At 35.8% G+C, this 24,263-nt stretch overlaps 1 protein-coding gene across 1 annotated transcript in view; it reads right to left on the reverse strand.

The window, feature by feature from the left end:
* Nucleotides 1-448: 448 nt before the first annotated feature.
* The window catches only part of pAbp (poly(A) binding protein), a 44,863-nt gene continuing 21,048 nt past the window's right edge, over nucleotides 449-24,263 (reverse strand). Inside the window, exons 3-10 of the mRNA XM_069830883.1 lie at nucleotides 20,409-20,687; nucleotides 17,566-17,682; nucleotides 17,284-17,478; nucleotides 15,546-15,761; nucleotides 13,138-13,393; nucleotides 10,699-10,856; nucleotides 7,482-7,694; nucleotides 449-1,755 (exon numbers count right to left, since the gene is read on the reverse strand). Of these exons, the coding sequence (XP_069686984.1) occupies nucleotides 1,684-1,755; nucleotides 7,482-7,694; nucleotides 10,699-10,856; nucleotides 13,138-13,393; nucleotides 15,546-15,761; nucleotides 17,284-17,478; nucleotides 17,566-17,682; nucleotides 20,409-20,687 (1,506 nt within the window). The 3' untranslated portion in view covers nucleotides 449-1,683. The remainder of the gene's footprint in view (nucleotides 1,756-7,481; nucleotides 7,695-10,698; nucleotides 10,857-13,137; nucleotides 13,394-15,545; nucleotides 15,762-17,283; nucleotides 17,479-17,565; nucleotides 17,683-20,408; nucleotides 20,688-24,263) is intronic.

A 24,263-nucleotide genomic window follows, 5' to 3' on the forward strand; every position in this document is an offset into this window, starting at 1 on the left:
AACTTTAAAAAGCATTCATCCTATACTTCCAAGTTGCAACAGTCAGTCAAACTTTCTCTACAGGAAGCTAGTAAGATTTGTGGGAGGTACACCCTTTGACACTGTAAATTGATTGCTGTTCAGAGACTGAGTCCCACCTCGGAACAACTCGAGAATCGTTGTGTGCACTGTTTACATGCATGCATTTTACATATTGAGATTCAAAGCCTGGGCTTTGTAACAAGAGGAAAGACCTCTATTGCCAAACCATAAAGGCTTCGTAGGGAATATGTCATTTCGTGACAGACACATCGCTGTTGTAACTTCAGTTTTCATCCTCTGACCTTGATGCTTAATATTTCCCTGCTTGAATATCACATTAAGCCAAAACGACATTTAGACAAATTCGCACTACAGAAGAACAACCATTTTCCGTGTCAAAGGGTATACATTGAATAAAACTCACAAGAACTCTGAAAGAAAGATTTATTAACCTTTAAATTTCCCATTGAAATTAAATTATTTCATATTCATAATGCTTAATAGTAATGCAGATGTTGAAATTTTAACCAGAAGATATACCTACGTTTTCATCTACTAATTTTGAAGTAATAATGAAGAATTTGGACCAGAATACATACTTTAATATTTATCATTTATTTATTTTTTTTTTTTAAGGATTTTCTGACAATTGTTATAGATTTTATGTGTTAGGAACACGTTTTGCTCTTTTTATGTATTATTTTTCAAAAACAATTTGTTGTGTAATGTTACTTAGAGAACTCTTAGCAATTTTATAATAACGGACATACCTATTGTACACAATAGCCCTAGGGGATGAAAATTTCCACGTGGGTTTGTTACAGTAAGAATGAAAGGTTTTGCCATTTTTTTTTTTTGTTTAAAATAGGAATGCATTAACATGGTAACTTGTTTCAACATTTTCCCTCGGTTTCAAATAACTGGTGAGGTAAGGCAAAGTAGAAAAATATTAAATTAATCATATAACACCCTAAAATTAATTACATTTGCCAATACTTTTATCAAGTTTTCATCAAGCTATTAAAGTGCTGTAGCAGATAAAATGCCATGCCTCCCTCAAGCATCAAAAGTCATTTAAAATTGTAGAATGTATATAAAACCAATGGAAACTAAGTAACAGAAACGCAACAAACATCAAGAAATATACATTTTTATTCTCCCCAAGATTGACTTGGGCTCAAATAGTCATTGAGAAGCCTTGGAATTTATTTTTAGGGCTGTTAAGTTGGGTAAGTTGATCCCACTTTTATTATTTATTTTTTTTTTTTGCAAACTAAATGTGTGAATATTTTTGTAGCCTTCCATCATTCAACAGCAGCACACAAGTCTCTCGGCACAGTCAAGGCAGCAGAGAATTGCGGGTGCCTTACATTTCAATCTTACAAGATGAGTTCCATCCACAATTAAAACCACAATGCTACACGTTTATAAGCAAAATTTCAGTTTAAAGAATTCGAAGAGACAAACTTAATAAGCCCTACATCATATGAACTCCCAGAACACAATAAAAAAAAAAAGTCATCCAACCAGACAGCACGGAATTTGGTTTTGCAGGAATTTCATCATTCACATCTCTCCTCCAAACTATCGTAACATATTATAAGCAATGGTATTCATTTAAACACTATAGGAAGCTGTCTGGTTGTGAACAGGTGAAGTGGATTATTCCTTCTTAACCTGCGATGCAGCTTGCTTGGCCTGATGAGCCTGTAGCACTGCAACAGCTTCTTCAACCTGCAACATCAAACAGAGTGATTTACACACATTTATGTAACAGCCAATTATTTGAAGAGACAAAAATGTTGTTGTTGTTTTCTAATGCCAGGCATTTGACAAAGTCATTTGACCTCTTGCACTCCAATATTTTTTAAAGATATTATCATGGTCAGCCAATGAAGCACAGATTTTGAGTTGTTCCGAATCCATTTCTTGGTTTGAGTTGCATAATGGGCAGTTAGGGGATTGATATATTCCAATTCTAAGCAGGTATTTGGCCAAACAGTCATGGCCTGTTGCCAATCTAAATGCAGCTACAGACGATTTTCGTGGTAAATCGGGAATTAACTGTGGATTATGATGCAGAGAGTTCCATTTTTTCCCTTGGGATTGTGTTATCAAATTTTGTTTGTTGAAGTCTAATTATGTAGATTTAATAAATTCTTCACAGAGTAATACGTAGATTTAGTAACAGGTCTGTAAGTAGCAGTGCTGCCCTTCTTTGCAAAAGCATCCACATTCTCGTTTCCCAGGATTCCACAATGGGATAGTATCCATTGGAATACAATTCTTTTATTGAGTGATATTAATTGAGAGAGCATTTTAATTACTTCTGCTGTTTGAGATAAAGGTGTGGTTTAGAGACTATTGATAGAATAGCTGCTTTGGAGTCTGACAAGATAACTGCATTCTTAAATTTATTGATGTGGCATAGAAGATTCCTGAGACTTTCACTTATTGCAATGATTTCTCCATCAAAACTCTTTGTTCCATATCCAAGAGATCTATAAAGTGAGAAGAGACAGCACGTAACACCTGCACCGGCACCTTGTTCTCTGGAGATCAAGGATCCGTCGGTGTATAAATGAAGCCAGTTTTGTGGAGGGTACCTAATATTGTCTCTAATTCTGTTAAATTTAGATTATATTCTATATTTAATAGAGTGAAAAGGGTTTGGTTTAATTTGTAAGTTTTCTTTTAAATTCGGAATATTGATTTTCTGTTTTAATTTTTGAACCATGGATATGAAACTTTTTTTGAGTTTTCAATCTACAGAGAGGACTGTATGAATGCCAATTGTTTCCTGGTAATGAAGAGACAAAAATACAAAATTGCATTTGTAATAACACAAATTCAGCACTTTACATATGTGAATACCAACAATTTAAAGGAAAAAGTTTTTACCACTTTTTAAAAAAAATAAGATTTTTTTCCATTTCTAAGAATGTAACGTGACTGTCAACTCCGGTTATAGTGAACCTCTGTGGACCAGCATATTCCATTCACTATATCCGAGGTTCACTACAACCGAAGTGTCTGTTTTTATACAAAGTCTGGCAGAATGGTCTCCCTGGTTTGAATTGGCCACCATACAGGTTTCTTGACAGTTGCACTGGAGTGGCATATATCTTTGACAGCACAAGCCATGCCATTTCAGTTACCATCATAATGTGGGCAGGTGAACATTGTGCATTTTGTTGTTGAGCTTTTTTAAAAAATGGTGACTGTGATTACAACGCTATGGCAATTTCGTACCCATTTTAGAGGAGGTCGACACGAAAGGATTCCTGATAAGAAAACCCTACTGATATGGATGAGAAATGTCAGACTATAGGTTCAACTTTCAAACAGAAGTCGTCTGGAAGATGTCGCAACGTTCAGGCTTCCGAGAATATCGCAGCAGTGAGGCATGCTGTTACCACATCTCTACAACATTCAGTCATTAAATATGCTCTGGTATTGGCAATATCTCATCGGAGTATCAGACGAATCTTACACATACATCTCAAGTTTCATCCCTACAAAGTTACGGTGGTTCAGGAACTTCGGCAACATGGCTGGCTCAACCGCCAAGATGCTTGCGAGATCTGTATGACAAGTATTTGCAGAAACAAGAAACCGAGCAAAGCATTTGGCGCAGTGCAGAATCTGATCATATCAAAATGAAGAACATCACAATGGTGATAGGTTCAACCAGTATGACAACTACAAGAAGCAGTCAACAAGCTAGAAGTGTGGGCCGACGAGAACTGCCTTATAATTAACGGAGACAAAACAATGCAAATGACATTTAGAAAAGGAACACACAAAAACAAGAGGAAAAAACCTAGAAATCGCCAGGTCATACAAATACCGCGGTATCACCTTGCAAACAACAGGAAAATCATACAGAATACGCGTAAAGGAAAAGGTCTCAGCTGCAATCAGGGCAACATACACGATAAAAGACCTGCGAAACCTCTCGTTAAACTCAGCAATGAGATTATTCCATGCAGTAGTGAGCCCCATTATAACACATGGGAAAGAGATCATATGGGACGACCTAACAATAGCAGATCTAAGATCCACAGAGACAGCCATGGCGAGGTTCCTCAAGGTCTAAACAAATACGCAATCAAGACTAGTCTACGAGCTGGCAAAAGAGCCTTTCTACATCGAGGAGCTGAGGGCCAAGTACTCACTTCCATACACCCAACAGAGCGACAGAGTACTCAAAGAGAGGAGACAGAAGAGAGAGGCGATATGGCTAGAGTTTTACTGCACAGACGCCATGATGGAAAGAAAATGGACAGAAGCCAACCAAGAGCTACGACATGTTATCACTAGACTATCAGTTCATTGGTATCACCATAAACTATGTGTGACAATATGTTTCCACGAAGTGAACAATGATTGCGTGTGCTCTCTGTGTGGAGAAAAGTGTGAAAGCTACCATACACAGTGTTGCAAAAAGAAAACCAACACAGTGAAGAACAGTAACAATTCAAAACCAATGCACTTTCGTGTGCACTCATACTATTACTATTATTATTATTATTATTATTATTATTATTATTAGAATGAAGAACATCATATTATGAAGTATACTTGTTCTACCTGGGTACCAACGTATTAATTTTTGAATCTATTACAATGAAACTTATGTTCAAAACCAAGCTCCCAGACTCATTACTGGTGGAATCAAAACAACTCCAATAGATTCTATGAGATTCCTCACTAATATTAACAGCATCAAAATGACAATAGAAGAAAAAGCACTGATTCAATATGAAAAACTTATCAGATTACCAGGAAACAATTGGCATTCATACAGTCCTCTCTGTAGATTGAAAACTCAAAAAAGTTTCATATCCATTGTTCAAGAATTAAAACAGAAAATCAATATCCCGAATTTAAAAGAAAACTTACAAATTAAACTAAACCCTTTAACTCTATTAAATATGGAATATAATCTAAATTTAACAGAAGAAATACTGAAATCAGAAGTAAACACTGAAATACTAAAACAATTGTCTCTAGAGACAATTAATATTAGATACCCTCCACAAAACTGGCTTCATTTATACACCGACGGATCCTTGATCTCCAGAGAACAAGGTGCTGTCTCTTCTCACTTTATAGATCTCTTGGGTATGGAACAACAAGTTTTGATGGAGAAATCATTGCAATAAGTGAAAGTCTCAGGAATCTTCTATGCCACATCAGTAAATTTAAAAATGCAGTTATATTGTCAGACTCCAAAGCAGCTATTCTATCAATCGTCTCTAAACACACACCTTCATCTCAAACAGCAGAAATAACTAAAATGCTCTCTCAATTAATATCACTCAATAAAAGAATTGTATTCCAATGGATACCATCCCATTGTGGAATCCTGGGAAACGAGAATGCGGATGCTTTAGCAAAGAAGGGCAGCACTGCTACTTACAGACCTGTTACTAAATCTAAGTATTACTCTGTGAAAAGATTTATTAAATCTACATACTTAGATTTCAACAAACAAAATTTGATAACACAATCCTAAGGGAAAAAATGGAACTCTCTGCATCAAAATCCACAGTTAATCCCCGATTTACCACGAAAATCGTCTGCAGCTGCATTTAGATTGGCAACAGGCCATGATTGTTTGGCCAAACACCTGCATAGAATTGGAATATATTAGTCCCCTAACTGTCCATTGTGCAACTCAAACCAAGAAGTGGATTCGGAATACTTCAAAATCTGTGCTTCAGTGGCTGGTCATGATAATATCTTTGAAAAACATTGGAATGCAAGAGGTCAAATGACTTTATTGTCAAACGCCTGGCATTAGAAAACAACAACAATGAAACTATGTACTTCACACATAAAACCATAGATGAATTTTATTCTCACTTCATTTTGAATAGTGTGAGTTTCAATTAAGTGCAAAATAGTTCACTAAAACAGAAGTGTTTCGAACCACAACGAGACAAAACTAAGTTAATGATATTTTTTCACTGGGTTTTCTCAGCATTACTGCATGCTATGGTAGAAAGTTTGATTCATCACTTCTTATAGCGCAAATTGAATAATCAACACTCTGAATAACACACGTGATATTTTTAACCCTCCAGTGGCCACGTGGATCACTAAAGTAATCCAGTATTTATTTTTTATTGGTGATCCGAGATATCAGCACTTATTGCATCTGTCATCTGTGTGCCTTTCCTTTGCATATTTATTTACCCCCCTTGACAAGTGTTAAGCAAATTTTTTTTGTTGCATAATTAAGTTGACGCATTCTTGAATCACAATTGTGCTCCATGTAAACTTTCTTAGCCTCTAAATTTATGTTTTTACAGCATTTATTCTAATAAGTATTTGGAGAAACAACTGTTATATGAATAATGAAAAATGAATGCAGCTATACTCTGCTAATGTGTAATAATTAGTAATTAACTACAAAAAAATTATTAAAAAAAATCATATGTAAAAATATCAACTTCAAATATCACAATTTGTAATCCACGCGACCACTAATGTTGCATTTGGGTGCGCAACCACTGCAGGGTTAAATAAGTTCATTCTATCTTCTTTTCTTGAATTATGAGGCCTTGGCTGTTAGTAACTCTTCAATGAAAAATTCATACATGATCTCCCTAGTTCATAGTAATTCATTGCAAAACAAATTCTACTGTAATCATTCTTTAAAATGATTCTTCCAATTAATGATGAGAAATGTAACTTCAAATTGGAAGGAACTTAAATCAGTTAGACTGGAAGGAACACATCTCAAGAATGGTTTCATCCAGGATCCCTAAGACAATAATGAAGTATCGTCCAAATGGGAAACGGTCACTTGGTCGACCTATGAAAAGATGGCAAGAAAATCACTTTTTCAGGCCGTAACAGTTCTTTTGGGACTAGTACTTAACAGGATGATGATGAAAGAATATTTTCAATCATTTTATTAGGAATTAACCTCAGATTCAAGATTAAATCATTTACAGAAAGAATAAGCACGTTACACGTGAATTTCCACAAATAAACAATGATGTTCCTAGGTTTGAAAGCTATAGGTACCTATTCTATCTCCATTATGATGGAATGTTGTCAAACATAATGAAGCTGAAAAATGTGACCTTTTATTTTTAAATAAACATAAATAATGTCCCTCTCTATGTACAATATTCACCCCAGAAATTCAAAGTCTCCATTCTAAAACATGCAAATTAGTTTTGAAGTGGAACTTCCAAAATGAGTCTAATAATTACGATGAGTAGCACAGCTGAATTTCGAAAATGTCAAGAACCCTAGCTTAACTTTCAATCTGAGAGAAGCCATATTTATGGTTTTTATCACCATCAGCCACAGACTTTGGGCCTACAAGCGAGAATGCAATCAATAGACACCGAGAAAGAATAATATTCAAAATGAACTTTAATACAGTTTAAGTGAAAACATCGTTCAAGTTAATATACTTTCACTTGATTTGTTCTTACCTTGGCCTTGAGAGACTCGTGATGTTCAAGCATGTGAAGAAGCTCGGAATTGTCTATTTCTAGCAGCATGCCAGTTATCTTTCCAGCCAAGTCCGGGTACATTCGCTGGATCAAGGGGAACAAACGCTCACCCAGCATCTGCTTCTGTTCTTGAGGTGGAGCAGCTGCCAACATCGATGCAGTCAAAGGCTCCTGCCCTTGGATGTGTACAGCCTGCAACATTATAGAAAAAGAATTATTAAATGTGCTAACCTATGAGAAGGGATGGGGATTAAATACGCACGAAAGTTGATAATGTTGCATATTTAAATATGTAATTGTAAAATTTGCATATTTATGTATGTAACTGTATTCAATATATTCAAGTGGGAATCGTGGTACATTCTTAAGGCCCACTTCCACCTAGTGGAATAGGAACCAAAATGAAACGTCTGCAGACTATCACATCTAGTGAAATCGAACCAAACAGTGTGCAAACTAAAATGGATTGCATAATGGCTTCAGCAGTTCTATGAAAAGGTGGAAAGAGAAGAAATAAATATCCAAAGCAAGGAAAGTAAATACTGGATTCATGGAGAATTTTCACTGTTACTATATTCTGAGAGGTGAAGCAAAATTTCTTTCTTTAGCAGTGCTTTGGATTTTAATTTTTACCTGATGTTTCCCATAATTTACTTATTTTGCTTCAAGCATTATCACGGGAATAATTATTACAGTAGTACTTTTGTGTTTCGTCACACAATACTGCCAATTTCGAACAAAATTTATCAATTTTTCTTCGTTCATATTACTGAATTATAATTTTCTATATACATACTATTTCAGCAATAATTTTCAATAAAGAAATTGCACTACCAAAAATGGATATAGGTCATTTGTTTTTCATGAAGGCTTCACAAAACGTACGATCATACCTGAACAAGAAATTCTGTTCTGGCAGTGGAATAAATATTCTAGCTCATGAATTCTATTAGATTCGAAGTGTCGCTGTCTGCTATCTTCCATTTAAATACATTGTGGAGAGAAATTCTGTTCGGTTCGATTCCACTAAGTGGGAGCGGGCCTTTACAAATCCTGTACGAGGAAATTTCATCACAATTATCCTATGATCCACGTTCCATCATAACAATTAAAATTAGTGGGAAAAGTGCGAACCCATGGTATTCTCTATTACTTTTATTTATGGACTATGCTTAAATAAGAAATGTATGCAACCAATTCACATAATACAGAGAAATCAAAACAAAATATTTAAGTCATTTCTGCAATACAGCAAAATGAACTTCACGCAGATAGACAGATAACTGGGTTTAAAAAGGGCACGCCAGAAACCATGACTATTTGCACCCTTATCAATAATTCTTAAAAACAACAAACTAAAATCCAGGGGGGAAAAAAAAAAAGACACACTAAACTTCACGCAGTTTCCCGCAATCTTGTCAACAGGACTGATGTGTATTTAAGAGCAGAGGGTGAACATTTTGGTCTGATGTAACAGTGCATGTATTATTGTAGTTTTTTTTATCCTCTACAAAAATAGAAATGTGTTTCTGTAAAATAAGAGCAAAATTACATATATATTTTTTTAATATATAAAAAAATCTAAAATACCTGCCAAATATATATATATTTTTTTTTCAAATAGTTTCGTCACTCCTCCATGTTAGTTTTTACAGTATGAATAGCACAGGAATGTGACTTATCTGATATTTAGTTATTGTTATCTGAAAAGCAAGTTTTCAACTAATTTGGTGCTAGTAGTATAATATTGGCTATCAATGCGATCTTTAGGTCCAGTGTCCCCTCAAGTTTTATGTGGCAGCAGTTCATTTTGATTGAGTAACAAGATGGGTCACAATAAAATCACACTACATCTTTTGATATGTTTCTTAATGTTCACGATGTCACTGTAATTTTAAAATATGTTCCTTTGACATCAGTGAAGTTACAAAACAGTAATGACAGAGATACAGCACTTTACTGATTACTAATCACTGCTGAATCAACCAGATTGGTGCTGAAGTACAATTTTTGTAGTTAATCCTGTTTTCTACTTTTATTCACGATGCTGTTGCTATAACATTTGAGACCTTAAAACCTTAAGATATTTTGGATAAAATGAAATGTAACTATCACCTTTCGAATGATGGAAGCAGCAGCAACAATTAATATCATGAAACTCTTTCAGGTATCATTAATTTAAGTTGAACTGAACTAAAATTTCATGTGTCATCTAACAATTTAGCTCAAGGGTGGGAAAACTTATTTACAGGAGGGCTAAATGAAAAGACCAAAATATTCTGGCAGATCAAAGGCTTTTACTAGTTAATTTTTCTTCAATATTAATTTTTTAAAATATGCTAATGCACATTAAGGCAAATGATCTAATTACTATATGATGAGAGGGAGAAAAGGGAACTTCCACAACCATTTTTATCTCTCGACACTCGACATTCTGCACCAACGTTCAGTTTCTTAGGAACACTAGCCATTATTTACAAATGAAATACTGTAATACAAATGCAACAAGATTACAAGATGATGTTTACATACAAACAAATGAACTAGATGTCATATACTGACAGAGAAGCTGGTTTAGCACTGTGATGGGGGTGTCAGGGTGGAAATTTAACGGAACTCAACCAGTAAGCTGCAAATAGCTTTGGAAAACAAGCAATACAGCAACGATGAAGCCTTTACATGATCAAGGGTACACCATCCCTACATTGTGTTATTTACAACAAAGGGTGAAATTTTTCCTTAATTTACCATTAAATTTGTTCTTACCAACTTGTAATATTTGTATATGTTTATGTAAAATAATCAATTGAAAAATTATTTATGCTGTAGGCTGGACTGATCAGAGGGCTGTATTTGGCCTGTGAGCTATAGTTTTTCCACTCCTGATTTAGCTTATACAACACAGACATGAACTCCCCCACCCATGAATGGAACTTGTTCAATTTTGAAGTAAATTATTTTACCACAATCCTATAGCCGAAGTTTCAGATTCAATGAACTGCTAAAGAATCAGAAAACAAACTCATTTACACTAATAATTACATCACCTTACAGTAGGTTTCTATAAAATTACTGCACACACAGTCTTATGTATTAAAGAAAGTCAAATTCGGTGGAAAGAGGAAAAATGAGTATATTCTGAACAGCAAATCTGTATCCTGCATATACATTTAAAAACTTTCAGCTATATACATACCTGCTGCACAGGTGCCTGTTGAGCAACAGGAATCGGTTGTGGTGGGTTGCGCATGTTTGCAGTGTATTTGTAGTTGGTAGGGCGGCCCTGAGCGGACACGGACACTGTTGGGGCCATTGGACGGCCCTGGATGTTTGCTGCACCGACTGCTTGTTGGCCTAGACAATGACATTTTTATTTTTATATACAGTATAAATGAATAGTGAAACATTTAACAAATGTGCATTACTTTGGCTTCCAAAGAAAAGCTTTACTGTAAACTGGGTTAAACTTGACCACGAAAGAAAGAAAGAAAAAAATAATCATGATCTCAAATGCACTGAATATACAGTACTTTTAAGTTCATTTATTTTTTTCTCCTTTTCTTAAGTTTTTTTTTTTTATATAATTCTAAGTCACAAGTAAGGCAGATAATAATAGGATTACATTTTTCCTTTTGTGTTTACCACAGTTTACGCTAGTGTGGGTCAAAATACAAAGAGGTACAATATCTTTAATTATAAAACTGTGCTATACTTTTACGCTAAATACAGTGCGTTCATAGCTCGGCCGGACCGTTATAACATAACCTAAATAATATAAACAAGTGTTAGAAAAGTTTTAATTAGGGATGATGAAATAAACAAGAAAACTTTTAATTAAGGATGATGAAATAAAAAATAAACATGAATAATTTTAAAGGGACCAATAAAATTATTGAAAGTACAATTTTCAAATTTGAATGTTTTAGTGGTCCGGCCGAGCTATGAATGCACTGTAGATGTTTTAAAATTGCAGTTACGGTTTCACATGATCTACTACTGTAAATGAAATTCGTTAATTCTTATTACGAAAAAATGTAATTTTACCGCTACTACTACTAATGATGATATCTTTCCACTGCTTGGATCGAACGTAATTTTTCACTTACACTTAAAATTGTTAAAACTAGCTTTTTCTCCTTGGTGTTTACTGTATACTGTGCTAGAATGAATTAACCACAAATGTTTCTAGGTTGAATTAAACACAAGTGTTTCCTTTTGCTGAGTCTACTTAATTAAGGATCCAAACATTTTAGTTACACACATTTAGGGGAAACCCATACCGTTTAACTTTCAACGAAGAGAAATCGAGATTCTCTCTGCTTTTCAGGACGATGATTTTGGCAATTCATAATAGTTTGAAAACAGTAACGTTAAAGACATGCCATTATTTCCTACCAGTGGTGCTCATTGTGCAATACCGTTACGGTACAGATACATGCCTGTAGTGATTGATAGAGATAGGATTAGTACTAATTGCAGTCTAGTATGTACAGTCACGAAGCTTGAGTTAATGAGGTTGCTAGGAACAATAGACTGTGCAAGTACTATCTAGCATTGTCTGTAATGAGGCGATAGTAGCGATCCTAGTGGTTAGCAACTATCTATGGATGCATATTTACTACATATTGAGCTTCGTGACTGTATATACTAGACTGTGCTAATAGGTGATTCCTGGAGGACAATCCTAGACATTTTCAAAAGGAGGTAAATACTAATGTACAATGCTTGTTAAACTAATGGCATTTCATCAAATTCCTTCAATTTTACTTACACATGTGTGCATACTTTCATTTTTATCTTAAAATCGAGTTAAAGAATAAGAATTTCCTACTGGGAAAAGAAGTATTCATCGATATCTATGTAATAAACTTCGAGACAGAGAAAAAAAATATTACATGTAAATTACAGTATATAAGGTAAATTAAAATTACTTCGAGATATTGAAAAATCGACTATTACATATGCTCCAGCAAAATATTGTAGCCAAAAAGAAGATGAGTCACATGAACTAAGTCATGCAAAAAGCATTAAAGTCTTTGTAACCCAGTAGACGTAAATGAATGCCACATTTGTTCACATTGTCTCCAATTAAAAGATCAAATTATTATGCACATTGGTGAAGTAATTTAACGACAAAACATGATAAATGGACTTAAAACAAAACCCATAGTTATGAATTATAACCTTCAATTCTTCTATATTTTTTTATTTTTTAAATCAATAAGAAATATACCATTTCACTTTGCCACTTTCTTGAAAACTATATATTGTAACTTTACCCTCCCTCCATACATTTCATATAAAGAATAAATAAAAAGTGACGTGCTCTGATGACTTTTATTTTATTGGGTTATTTTACGACGCTGTATCAACATCTAGGTTATTTAGCGTCTGAATGAAACGAAGGTGATAATGCCGGTGAAATGAGTCCGGGGTCCAGCACCGAAAGTTACCCAGCATTTGCTCGTATTGGGTTGAGGGAAAACCCCGGAAAAAACCTCAACCAGGTAACTTGCCCCGACCGGGATTCGAACCCGGGCCACCTGGTTTCGCGGCCAGACGCGCTGACCGTTACTCTACAGGTGTGGACTGCTGCTCTGATGACATCCCACTAGTCTAGTACATGATTCCATACCTGTGATGGGTCTTGCTGACAATGCATTCCGCATGGAACCTGGCTGAGCACCAGGGGCGCGGGGAGCAGTTCGGAATGGACCCTGCATATTTGGAAAACCTGAAGCACCACCCTGGGCATTTGGGCGTACTTGGGGTTGGGCAGGCCAACGTGGGGTAGCACGGATTTGAGCCATCTGTGCTGGTCCGTAAAATCTCTGTGGTTGGGGCAGTGTTGGTACAAAGTATCCACCGGCACCACCTGGCTGGAAGATTTGCTATAGAAATACAACACACACATAATTAATATTTTCACTAGATATTTTAAAATTTACATCTATCACTACTCAAAGGAAGAGAATTTGTAACACTGACAAAACACATCGCATCCCAGCTCTGTAAACTTGATAGGAAAGAGATCAGAAGCTGTTGTGAGTTATGGAAAGTAAGAGAAAATGGTATAACTTATACAGTAGAACCCCGATTATCTGTCACTCTATTAACTGATCGGCAGAGTACCCGACTCTCTTTCTGTCGCTTTTTTCTTTCTTTCTTTCTTTATTGCCGAAAGAAACATGTAAGAAACTTAGTACTATACCTTATATTAGTACCTATTTTCTCTAGTGTCTTGTATTACAAGCTTTACCCTTACATAGTACTACTGCCAGCAATAGAAACAGTTACTTGAAGGTGTTTTTCCCAACTTGTAGAATAGTCACTGCCTACTTTCAAAGAAATAGTCCCAAGAACTTCCACACAATATATAGCAAACCTGTGCAGCTTTCAGTCCTTGTCCTACTGTTCGAATGCTCATACTTTATAACTTCTATGCAAGACATCTCCCATGGGTGTTAAAAGTGTTTTACTAAGTATCAAAATGAAAATGCAAATAATTGAAAGGTTTGGAAAAAGAGAAATGCGGCCGATTTCGCATCAGAATACGAGATTGTCGTTACAACTGTGCGCGATTTAATGAAAAATAAGGATAAAGTGTATAACGTAACTTATGTAGATCTACAACAGGAGACCTCTATCTAGCCTTCCACAAACAACTATCACAAGGAATTTTCTTGGCCCTTATAAACCAGTCGTTGGCAGCCAGAATTAGATTAGCGAACTTCTGATTCACTATCTAGCATGTTAAACACAACACCACAGAGGAAATTATGAGATTGTAGTATGCACTTATAAAAATATTTTATGGTACGGATTATCAGATTCTTTTGATTAACCATCCAATCCACTCCCTTCATTACCACAGATAATAGAGATTCTACTGTACCTCCATTCCAAACAAACGTACACCTAAGAGGAAGGCAGAAGATAAGAAACATTGAAGAATGCTGGGTTTGCAGTGAAAAATCTGCACTTAGGCAGGAAACAATGAATGAATGTACACCTTATTACAGATATATATATATATATATATATATATATATATCTAATAAGTTCATAAATGTGTCTGAATGTAACGTAACTATGGAATGACCCTATTGTAAAATTGTACATTTATTGGCCACATTTGGTGTATTACAATCTGTTTTTTTTAATTGAAAAAACTAAAAAGACAAGTTTGAAAGCAAACCCAGAAAAAACAATTTATATGAATATGTCTCGTGACCAGAACATAGGCCTAGCACGAAATGGGAAACAATGGAAATTTATCCTTCGAAAAGTTGAAAAAATTGAAGTATCTTGGAGCAACAGTAACAAATATAAATGACACTTGAGAGGAAATTAAACACAGACTAAATATGTTTATTATTTGATTGAGAAGCTTTTGTCATCCAGTCTGCTCTCAAAAACGCTGAAATGCAGAATCAAGAAACTTGAGAAAGTTTAATAAAAATCCATTGATTACAATTTTGAAGGAAACCATTCGCTGAGGTATGTAACACATACAGTATGCAAAGTCTCAGCAAGATTGGAAACAGTGGGCAGCATGGTCTGGATGAATTTACATGGAATGACCCCCAATTGTCAGAAAAACTCTCATATCAGAGACAGCATATTTCTACTTGTATGGTACACCACTAGCCAAATGGCTAGAGCATCTGCTTTCCATGCTGGTAATCCAGGTTCGAATCCTGGTGGATAGAAAAGATGGTGCTTAACAGTAGGTTTTCACGGGATACCATTTCTCTTATTAGCATTCCACCATTGCTCCACTGATCATAATCATGTGGTGCTATATAGTTCGCCTCCCCCCCCTCTCCATTGTGCACTGAGGGCAACACCTATGGTGGCAAAAGAACTACAGCTCCAGCAAATGTGGATACTTGGGTGGATAATGCAGTTAAGTACCAGTCGTCGGATAAAAACAAAAATTACTGATGTAGAATACCTAGTTTTATTGAGCACTTTGCAACTAGCCAGACACTTACTGGCAACAGCCTTCTCAAATATGGTCAATGAAAAATGTCAACTTACTTGTCCCATCTGTTGCATGCGCATGTTAGCCATGCGTTGCATGTACTGTGAGGCAAGATGTGCCTTGCGATCTTCCTTTCGTTGAGCCAACGCGACATAAAGAGGCTTAGTACCAACAATTCGGCCATTCATTTCCGTCACAGCCTTGGTAGCTTCTTCTGGAGATGAGAAGCACACAAAGCCAAATCCCTTGCTACGTCCTTCTTCCAACATTACCTGAATAATTGAAATTCTTATTAGCCAAATGTAGTTTCGTTATTGAATATTGAAATATTTATATTTTGGAAATATAATATAATACACAAATTCAATCACAACCGCTTTACGAATCTATTTAAGGATTTGTGCATTGCTTGTGAATAAACAGTATCAACTCTGGATAAATCGACGAGACTGTACCTTCTCAATCTCAAATTCGGGAAATATTCAATTATATTCGGAAAAAAGTGTTCTATATAATTTCGGACAAAGTAATTTCAGTTTCGGAAGATGTAAAGTTAATTTCAGAAAATGGAAATTCAATTTTGGAAAACAAATCTAATTTCCAAGCTTTAATATTAAATTACTTTTCTGTTCCCTTGAGAGAGTATGGAAAATAAATTTTATTTTAACATACATACAATTGTATTAAATAAAATGTGCATAGACAGTATTAGTATGTAGCTGAAAAAAGTGAGAAAAAACTTTAAAATTCTAAATTGACTTCATTGTTTTCAAAGTCTGGTATTATTGCCGATATAGGATTTACATTTTCCGAAAATGAGGTATAGTTTTACCGAAATTAAGTTTATTTTCTCTGAATATGATTTAACCATTTCCGAAATTGAAGTTGAGAAGGTATATTATTAAATGATGGAATGTTTTCTATGTGTAGGCATAAAGAGGCAAGACATTTTACTATGAATTTAATACAGGAAATCTATGAAAAAAATCATACTGTTCTCCAACCAGGAGATTAACCGTGAAAGGAATGTGCTTACTATTGCGTCATCTATGGGAATGAAGTAGATAATATTACCGTTATAACGTCAGTTTAAAAAACATGCGCTCTCCTGCATATGTTATTTCCTGTATGGAGGGATTAAAAGACCAGGAGATTAACAATGAACTAATTTTGTAACTAGGGTAGTATAAATATGTATCAATGTTATCGTTTGTGCTTTGAGAGTTAGCCAATGGAGATGCGTGTATCCACGTGTGTGACCTTATGACATCAACATTCATTCACAGCATTACCCCGCTGCGTCTCATTCTCCTGGTTGGAGTACAGTAAGCAGAACTTATGAAAGTACACAAATTTTTAACTGAAAAATGCTCGTGTTTCGAACAGTCAGCTAACTTGAATAGCAAGAAACAACCCGAACACTTATCAAATGCCTCTTGTTATGGTATAAGATAACCAAAGCATAATGGCATTAATTAGACATACACAAGAATTCTGTCAACATATCACTGGGTCAATATTACAAGGTTCTATGTCTATGTCAGAAATATTACTACATACACCCTTGTAACATTTAGCCAGCAATATATTACTGAAACATTATCCACGAAGATTTGTTTTCAATTGTTTCAGTACATCTTTTAGAATTTTTTTATAAGTTAAAATAACTATACACTACACAGATTAATGAAACAACTTGTAATTTTATGCACTCAGCATTCCATCTGATTTTCTTGTAAGATGTCCTGAATTTTAATTTCCAACATAAAACAACTCTCTACACACAATTGTTACCTTTGCACTGGTAATGGTTCCAAATGGAGTGAACTCTTTACGAAGACGTTCATCATCAATTGTGTCATCCAAATTTTTCACATATAGATTAACTCCTTGGTAACGGTTGAGACGTTCGATCTTGAGCTGCTCAAATTTTCGCTTAAGCTCTTGTTGACGTTCAGCCTTCTTCTGTGCACGGCCAACATACAGTGGCTGGAAATGAAGGCGAGAGAGTCAGAAGACAATTCAGCATTGAAACAACGAAACAAAGAAAGAAAATGGTAGTTTGGAACTGCATACCTTGCCTTCAATAAGCTCCTTGCCATTCAGCTCATCCACAGCCCTCTCTGCATCCTCAGGTTCCTCAAATGCCACAAAACCAAAACCACGGGACTTCCCATCATCCTTGCTCATGACCTGAAGATGTAAAATTCGGAAATATAACAAAATATTACACAAGTGGACGTATTCAATTAGTTTTCTTTGTCCAATGACAATGCCGTTATTTGCCTCAACTTTACAAGCGAGCGCATAGATGTTGCTAGTACCAAGCAGCAAAGGGCACTCCACACGAGGTGAATTTACTACATTATGATCTTAATGAATATGGAGAATTACTGGGATGTCAAAGGAGAACTGGGGTACCCAGAGAAAACCGCTGTGTTGCCTGGACCATGGGATTTCCCAATGCAAGTTATAAATAAATTCAGGGTGGATCGACTGGAATTTGAACCCAGACTACAGCTTATAAACCCAACACACTATACTAAAAGCCAGGTTATGAACCGACTAAACAGGAAGTAGTTGGGTGGGCGAGAGGAAAGTGCAGGTTAGAGGGGTAGCCTGTGCAGCGATGACACGTTGAGTATGGGGGGTGGAGGGGAGAAGGAGAACGGAGGTTTTCATTGGACCTCACGTGAAAATGTCCGTCTGCTAACGAAAATCTGGCAACGAGATCACGGAGACAGTGTAGCCAAACTTCCCAGTTCATTTGCAATACCACATGCATTGCGACTTGTATTTCGTACCAGTGTCATTAGCTCTTGCTTTCTTAAAAACAGTAATTTTAATTACTAATATTGTTGATAGTGTTATTGATAACTATATACAGTAGTATTTGAAATACAATAATGAATTCTCCCGAGTGCTACGATACAAAAAGGAAGCGGATTTTTAAGTCTGGAGAGACAGAAATGATTTTGTTTGTAAACAAGCTTTAACGACTATTTTTTTTATAAAACATGTAAATGGAAGCATCACATTGGTAGAAGAAGCACTGCAAACGGCTGAGGCACTATTTGTGACTGACTTAACTGTTCTAATTTCCATGTTGTGTGTACTTCCTATAAATTAATAGTAGACCTAATAGTGTCCGAATACTCTTATTTATTTATTTGTTTGCTTATTTATTTTAAACAATGGCTCAGCCGGCTCAAGTTTTCCTTTTAGATTTGTATATTTGCTTATTGATATATGTGAATAATAATAATAATAATAATAATAATAATAATAATAATAATAATAAATATATATATACCGGTATATAACTCAATCAGTATAAATATAAAATTAAGATCATATCCATTAAATTATTATTATTGTTATACAAAAATAGCCAAATAGTAAATTCGATTTATAACTGATTCAAAATAAAATAAAAATTTCTATAATATATCTTGATACATTTAGTTAACACTATATTGTTATCGTTATTATTATCATTATTCTTTTGAATCGAATTGTTGTTCGTTCGTTCAACTGAAATGTCTGAATTCGTTATATACTTATTATATTAATAATTGAAAACACCAAAGAAGAAAGGGCAACCACTGAAGAGTGGAGAAGCCCACCAAAGAAGAAAACACAGCTACCTTTAAACATATCGGTGACAAACGCTGAACACACTTTGAATCTCGTGCCACTACGTGGCAACAGAGCTCAGAAAGAGAGCAACAGAACGTTGCTTTCAGTTTAGTCGGTTCATAACCTGGCTTTCAGTATAGTACTGATTTACCACTACACCTTCAATTATGTAGGTTATAATAATTGTTGCACGAAATAATGTAATGCTATATTATTTTTGAGACAAGTTTTAAAATGTCGTAAAAAATGTAATGAAATGATACAGAGTTCTATTTATGATTTTCTAAAGCATAAAAAATTAGTTAACTTACAAGATAAAATTGTGAAAAAAGTTCTGTACACAACTTATTATAATTAACAATACATTCCTAGTTCATTTATTTTATATATGTGGAGTGATTTAACTCATTATTGGGGGGGGGGGGGACTGTCTATTAAGCAACCATCTCTCTAAAAGAAACCAGTGATCGTTTAATATAGGTTTCACTGTATTTGAGTCATATGCAATGAGGGTGTTTGTGCTTACAATTATTTCTGTTAGATTAAACATACTATATAGTATGTATATATTAAACAACATCAAACTGTGTTCACACGAAGTCCCAACCAGCACCCAAACTTCTTCTCTCTCCCCCCCCCCCCTCGCTGTTATTTATACTCGCTTTAACATATCTGAGTTAATCTTCTGTGTGAAATCCGAAGGCCTGTTTACTATTGTTGAGACTGGTTCTATTGTTCTGAACTAGATGGCAACTGTATATGCATTACTGATTTGTTATGAATATGATTTCGATGATGAATGAGCCGGTAATATTCAGGGATGTTGTGGCCCGAATTTTCTGGCATTTGCCTTATGTTGAGGGAAAACCCTGAAAAAACCTCAACCGGGAATCGAACCTGGGCCCTCTGCGTAAGAGACCAGCATAATGACCTCTACACCACACAAGTGGTCGGAACTTCTTTGTTCCTCTCAATAAAGAAGAATTTAATTGCAATAGTTTGCTGAAAGCAGACATTGAAGAAATAACATGAAATATAAATTTGGTGATTTGCCCGCGAGTTACTTGTATGACAGTTACACTAAAAATGGTACAGCATTTATTATCTAGCTTTCCTCTTCCTTGAAAGAAACTTAAGACAACATCTAAACAATGTAGCTTACTCGAATTAAAATTACATACTATGAACGTTTAACACACTGTTATTTTTATGCAGACAGCATTGTTTCTATCACTTTATATCAACATATTTCTAAAGAACAACTTATTGCATATTTTTACCTTGTGACTGGTGATTCGGCCATACTTCTCGAACATCTCACGAAGTAGCTCATCGTTGAAGTCCTCGCCAAAGTTTTTAATGTAGACATTTGTGAAAAGCTTGGCCTTTTCTCCCAGCTCCTTCTCACGCTCCTTACGTGGAACAAACTTCCCAACAAATACCTTTTTTCCATTCAACAACATTCCGTTTACTTTTTCAATAGATTTTGTGGCAGCTTCTTCAGTTTCAAAATGCACAAAGCCATATCCTTTTGATGCTCCAGTTTCATCTTGAGCAACCTAATGGAATCAGAGAAAATCGTATAAATTACGACCTTGTATCTATCAAATTACACGAAAGGTTTACACACTAATGCAACATTCTGGAATATATATTTCTGCTTACTGACACTAACTGGAGCAGTGAATGAATTTAAACGTTGCAAAATACAACAGCTCTGAAAAGGATATAAATCAGTAATATTAAAACTAATTCATATGTATGATCAATGAAATGTGCAGTCTTAGAAACAATTGATGACACACAGATATTTTCAAAGTCCCAGAAAGGAGGCACTGCGCATGATCAAAGGACAAACTACCAGGTTCACAAGCAAACCACTAGTTGATGTAATAACATTTGTTCTGTTTCGTTATATGTCATCCCTACATAGCTACAACAAGTGCCAGGGAAAAGAATTTAGCGTAAGTAGTGTGATAAAGACTGCAAATGGAACAAAACAAAAGGGGGGAAAAAAAGAAGAGAAAAACAATCCCAAGGGTCGAACATGACTCCAATGTATGCGAAGAGGAAGTCTCCACTAGACAAACTGTCTGTGATAGAAATGGTCTGTATGAAGCAATTTAATATTCTAGGACTGATTTAAATCATGAAATTGGACATTAACTTCATTTAGTTTAAATTAATGAGACGAGTTTTGCATTAATTGTGGAAATAAATCATTTTGTTATGCTCTGTGATATATAAATGAATTAATGTGGGTTTGAAAATCGTTATTCATTTGCTATATGTGATCTTTTTCCTTTTACTAATACAATTCCACAACTTGGCTGACTCAATGCCTCGAAGATGACAGGCAGTGACAATGTCGGTGGCATGTGAAAGAGGTTAGGTCCACATATCTTTTTTTATATTGAATAATTTCAAGGAAAAATTGTTCCGGGGCCGGATATCGATCCCGTGATCCTTCCCTTAGTGCGCGAATGCTCTACCAACTGAGCTACCCCAGGAACTATACACGACAACGTCACAATTTTTCCTTTATATCCACACAAATCAAATGAGCTGACAAGATGCCAGAACTCAATTATGAGTGCACACAAATGCTGTGCGACTTTTTTATATTGTTGCATTAATTTGTTTATCTTTGTTTTATTTCGAGAAGAAAATTTATCTAATGTTTATCTCCCAAGCAATATAGTATGTAGTTTTTTAAAATCAAGCCAAGTATTAATCCACAGATATTGGGTATAAGTTGTTTTTTTTTATCAATTGAATGCAGACATACAAATTGGAATTATATCGTTTGAAAAGGTGGAAAAATTCAAGTACCTTGGAGCAACAGTAACAAACATATATGACAATCGAGAGGAAATCAAATGCAGAATAAATATGGGAAATCCTGTTATTTGCTTGAGAAGCTTTTGTTAACCAATCTGCTCTCAAAAAGGTCAAAGTCAGAATTTGTAAAAGTTATATTATTGATTGATCTGTATAGTTGTGAAACTTGAGCTCCCACTTTGAGAGAGGAACAGCTGTTAAGAGTGTTCGAGAATAAGGTGCTTAGGAAAATATTTGGGGCTAAGAGTGATGCAATTACAGGAGAACGGAGAAAGTTACACAACACAGAACTGCATTCATTGTATTCAACTGACATAATTAGAAACGTTAAATCTAGATGTTTGAGATGGGCAGGACATGTAGCATGTATGGGTGAATCCAGAAATGCATATAGGTGTTAGTTAAAGGGAAAAAAAAAACCTTTGGGGAAGCAGAGACATAGATGGCAGGATAATATTAAAATGGATGGGATATGATGCTAGGGACTGGATTAATCTTGCTCAGGATGGGGACTGATGGTAGGCTTATGTGAGGGAGGCAATGAACCTCTGGGTTCCTTAAAGGCCATTTGTAAGCAAGCAAGCAGACAGGTATAGTAGAGGAGGCAAGATCTGTCCTGTCACCTTACGTGTCGTGGCTATATCACCAATGGGTATGGAGAGGGAAGACATGTTTTTAGTCTGAGATGAACTTCTGCGTCAGTAGATTTGTATAATATTAACCATCATGAAACAAACTCGCTTTTATTATTTTTATTTTATTGGGTTATTTTACGATGCTGTATCAACATTTAGGATATTTAGCATCTGAATGTAATGAAGGTGATAATGCCAGTAAATGAGTCCGGGGTCCAGCACCGAAAGTTATCCAGCATTTGCTCATACTGGGTTGAGGGAAAACCCCAGAAAAAACCTCAACCAGGTAACTTGCCCCGACTGGGATTCGAACCCAGGCCACCTGGTTTCGCGGCCAGACGCGCTGACCGTTACTCCACAGGTGTGGACAACAAACTCTCTTTCCGATAGCTTATTCTTTCCCCAATTGCACAGCTTACATGTCAGAACTCGTTTGCTTATGTATATCATGTATAAAAATTAGCGACTATATTTAAAGCACACATAAAAAGTTACTGGTGTGAATAGCTTGCGCCATATATTGTTTCTAAGACTGTACATCTCTGGTTTTAAGTACACTGACCGGCAAAAAAAAAAAAAACCGATCACTTGAAAAAAATACTAAAAGTCAAGTTTAAATGTAAATTATGAAGTAACCTAAGAAATAACATAACTGTAATCGTACTCAATTTAAAGATTACACTTTTATGAACTTGTGACACGTAAATTCACACATTTCATTCCAATTTTGAGTCAATGACCGTCATATGTTCATAAATCTACATTTCTGTTGGAATTTTGCAAAATTTTTCACTTAACTTTCAGCTGAATAGTTGTTCATTAAACTTCACTGAAAATGATGTTGATGCACAAAACTTAAATTCACACTATCAATAACTGAAACAAACACTCAGTATCCGGTGTGTCCCCGCTGGCCCTAATTACAACTGCCATTCTCTCAGGTATGGTTTCGATTAAGGTTATGATGTCTCTCTGGTCGATATTGTCCCATTCCTCTTGGAGTGTCGCCCACAGATCACCTAAGATCTCCAGAACAGGATTACGATCTCGGATATATCTACCCAACCTATCCGAGATTTCTATAGAGTTTAGGTCGGGACTCCGAGCTGGCCAGTTGAGACAACCAATCTCCAAATGCATCAAGATACTGTGACACGCAGCGCGCTGCATGAATATGAAATCATCGCCAATAAATGCAGCAAAGGACACTACGTGATCGACTAGAATCTCGTTGATGTAGCGGTGAGCGTTGAGACTACCATTCTCGATGATCAGCATTCCGTTCGGGCCTCCATGGAGATGCCGACCCACACCATCACGGAACCTCCACCGAATGGCGTCCTTGCAATGTGCATACCTCTCTTCGTACCATCTGGGGATTTCAGGGAGAACCTGGACTCATCAGAGAACAGCACATTGCTCCACTGCTGCACAGTCCATTGGGCATGCTGACGAGCGAACTGAAGACGGTCGGCTCGGTGCTCTCTGATCAGATCTGGTCCCGTAGCAGGTCGTCGTGATTGAAGATTTTGTTCTCCAAGGCGTCGTCGAACAGTCCTCTCGCTCACATTAACATCCCGCACATGTTGTAGTCGATTCTGAGCTTCAACTGCTGTAGTATGGCGGTTTCTTAGAACCTGGCTGACGAGAAATCGATCT

The sequence above is a fragment of the Periplaneta americana genome, chromosome 7 (genome assembly GCF_040183065.1).
Source record: "Periplaneta americana isolate PAMFEO1 chromosome 7, P.americana_PAMFEO1_priV1, whole genome shotgun sequence".
Classification (NCBI taxonomy): Eukaryota; Metazoa; Arthropoda; class Insecta; order Blattodea; family Blattidae; genus Periplaneta; species Periplaneta americana.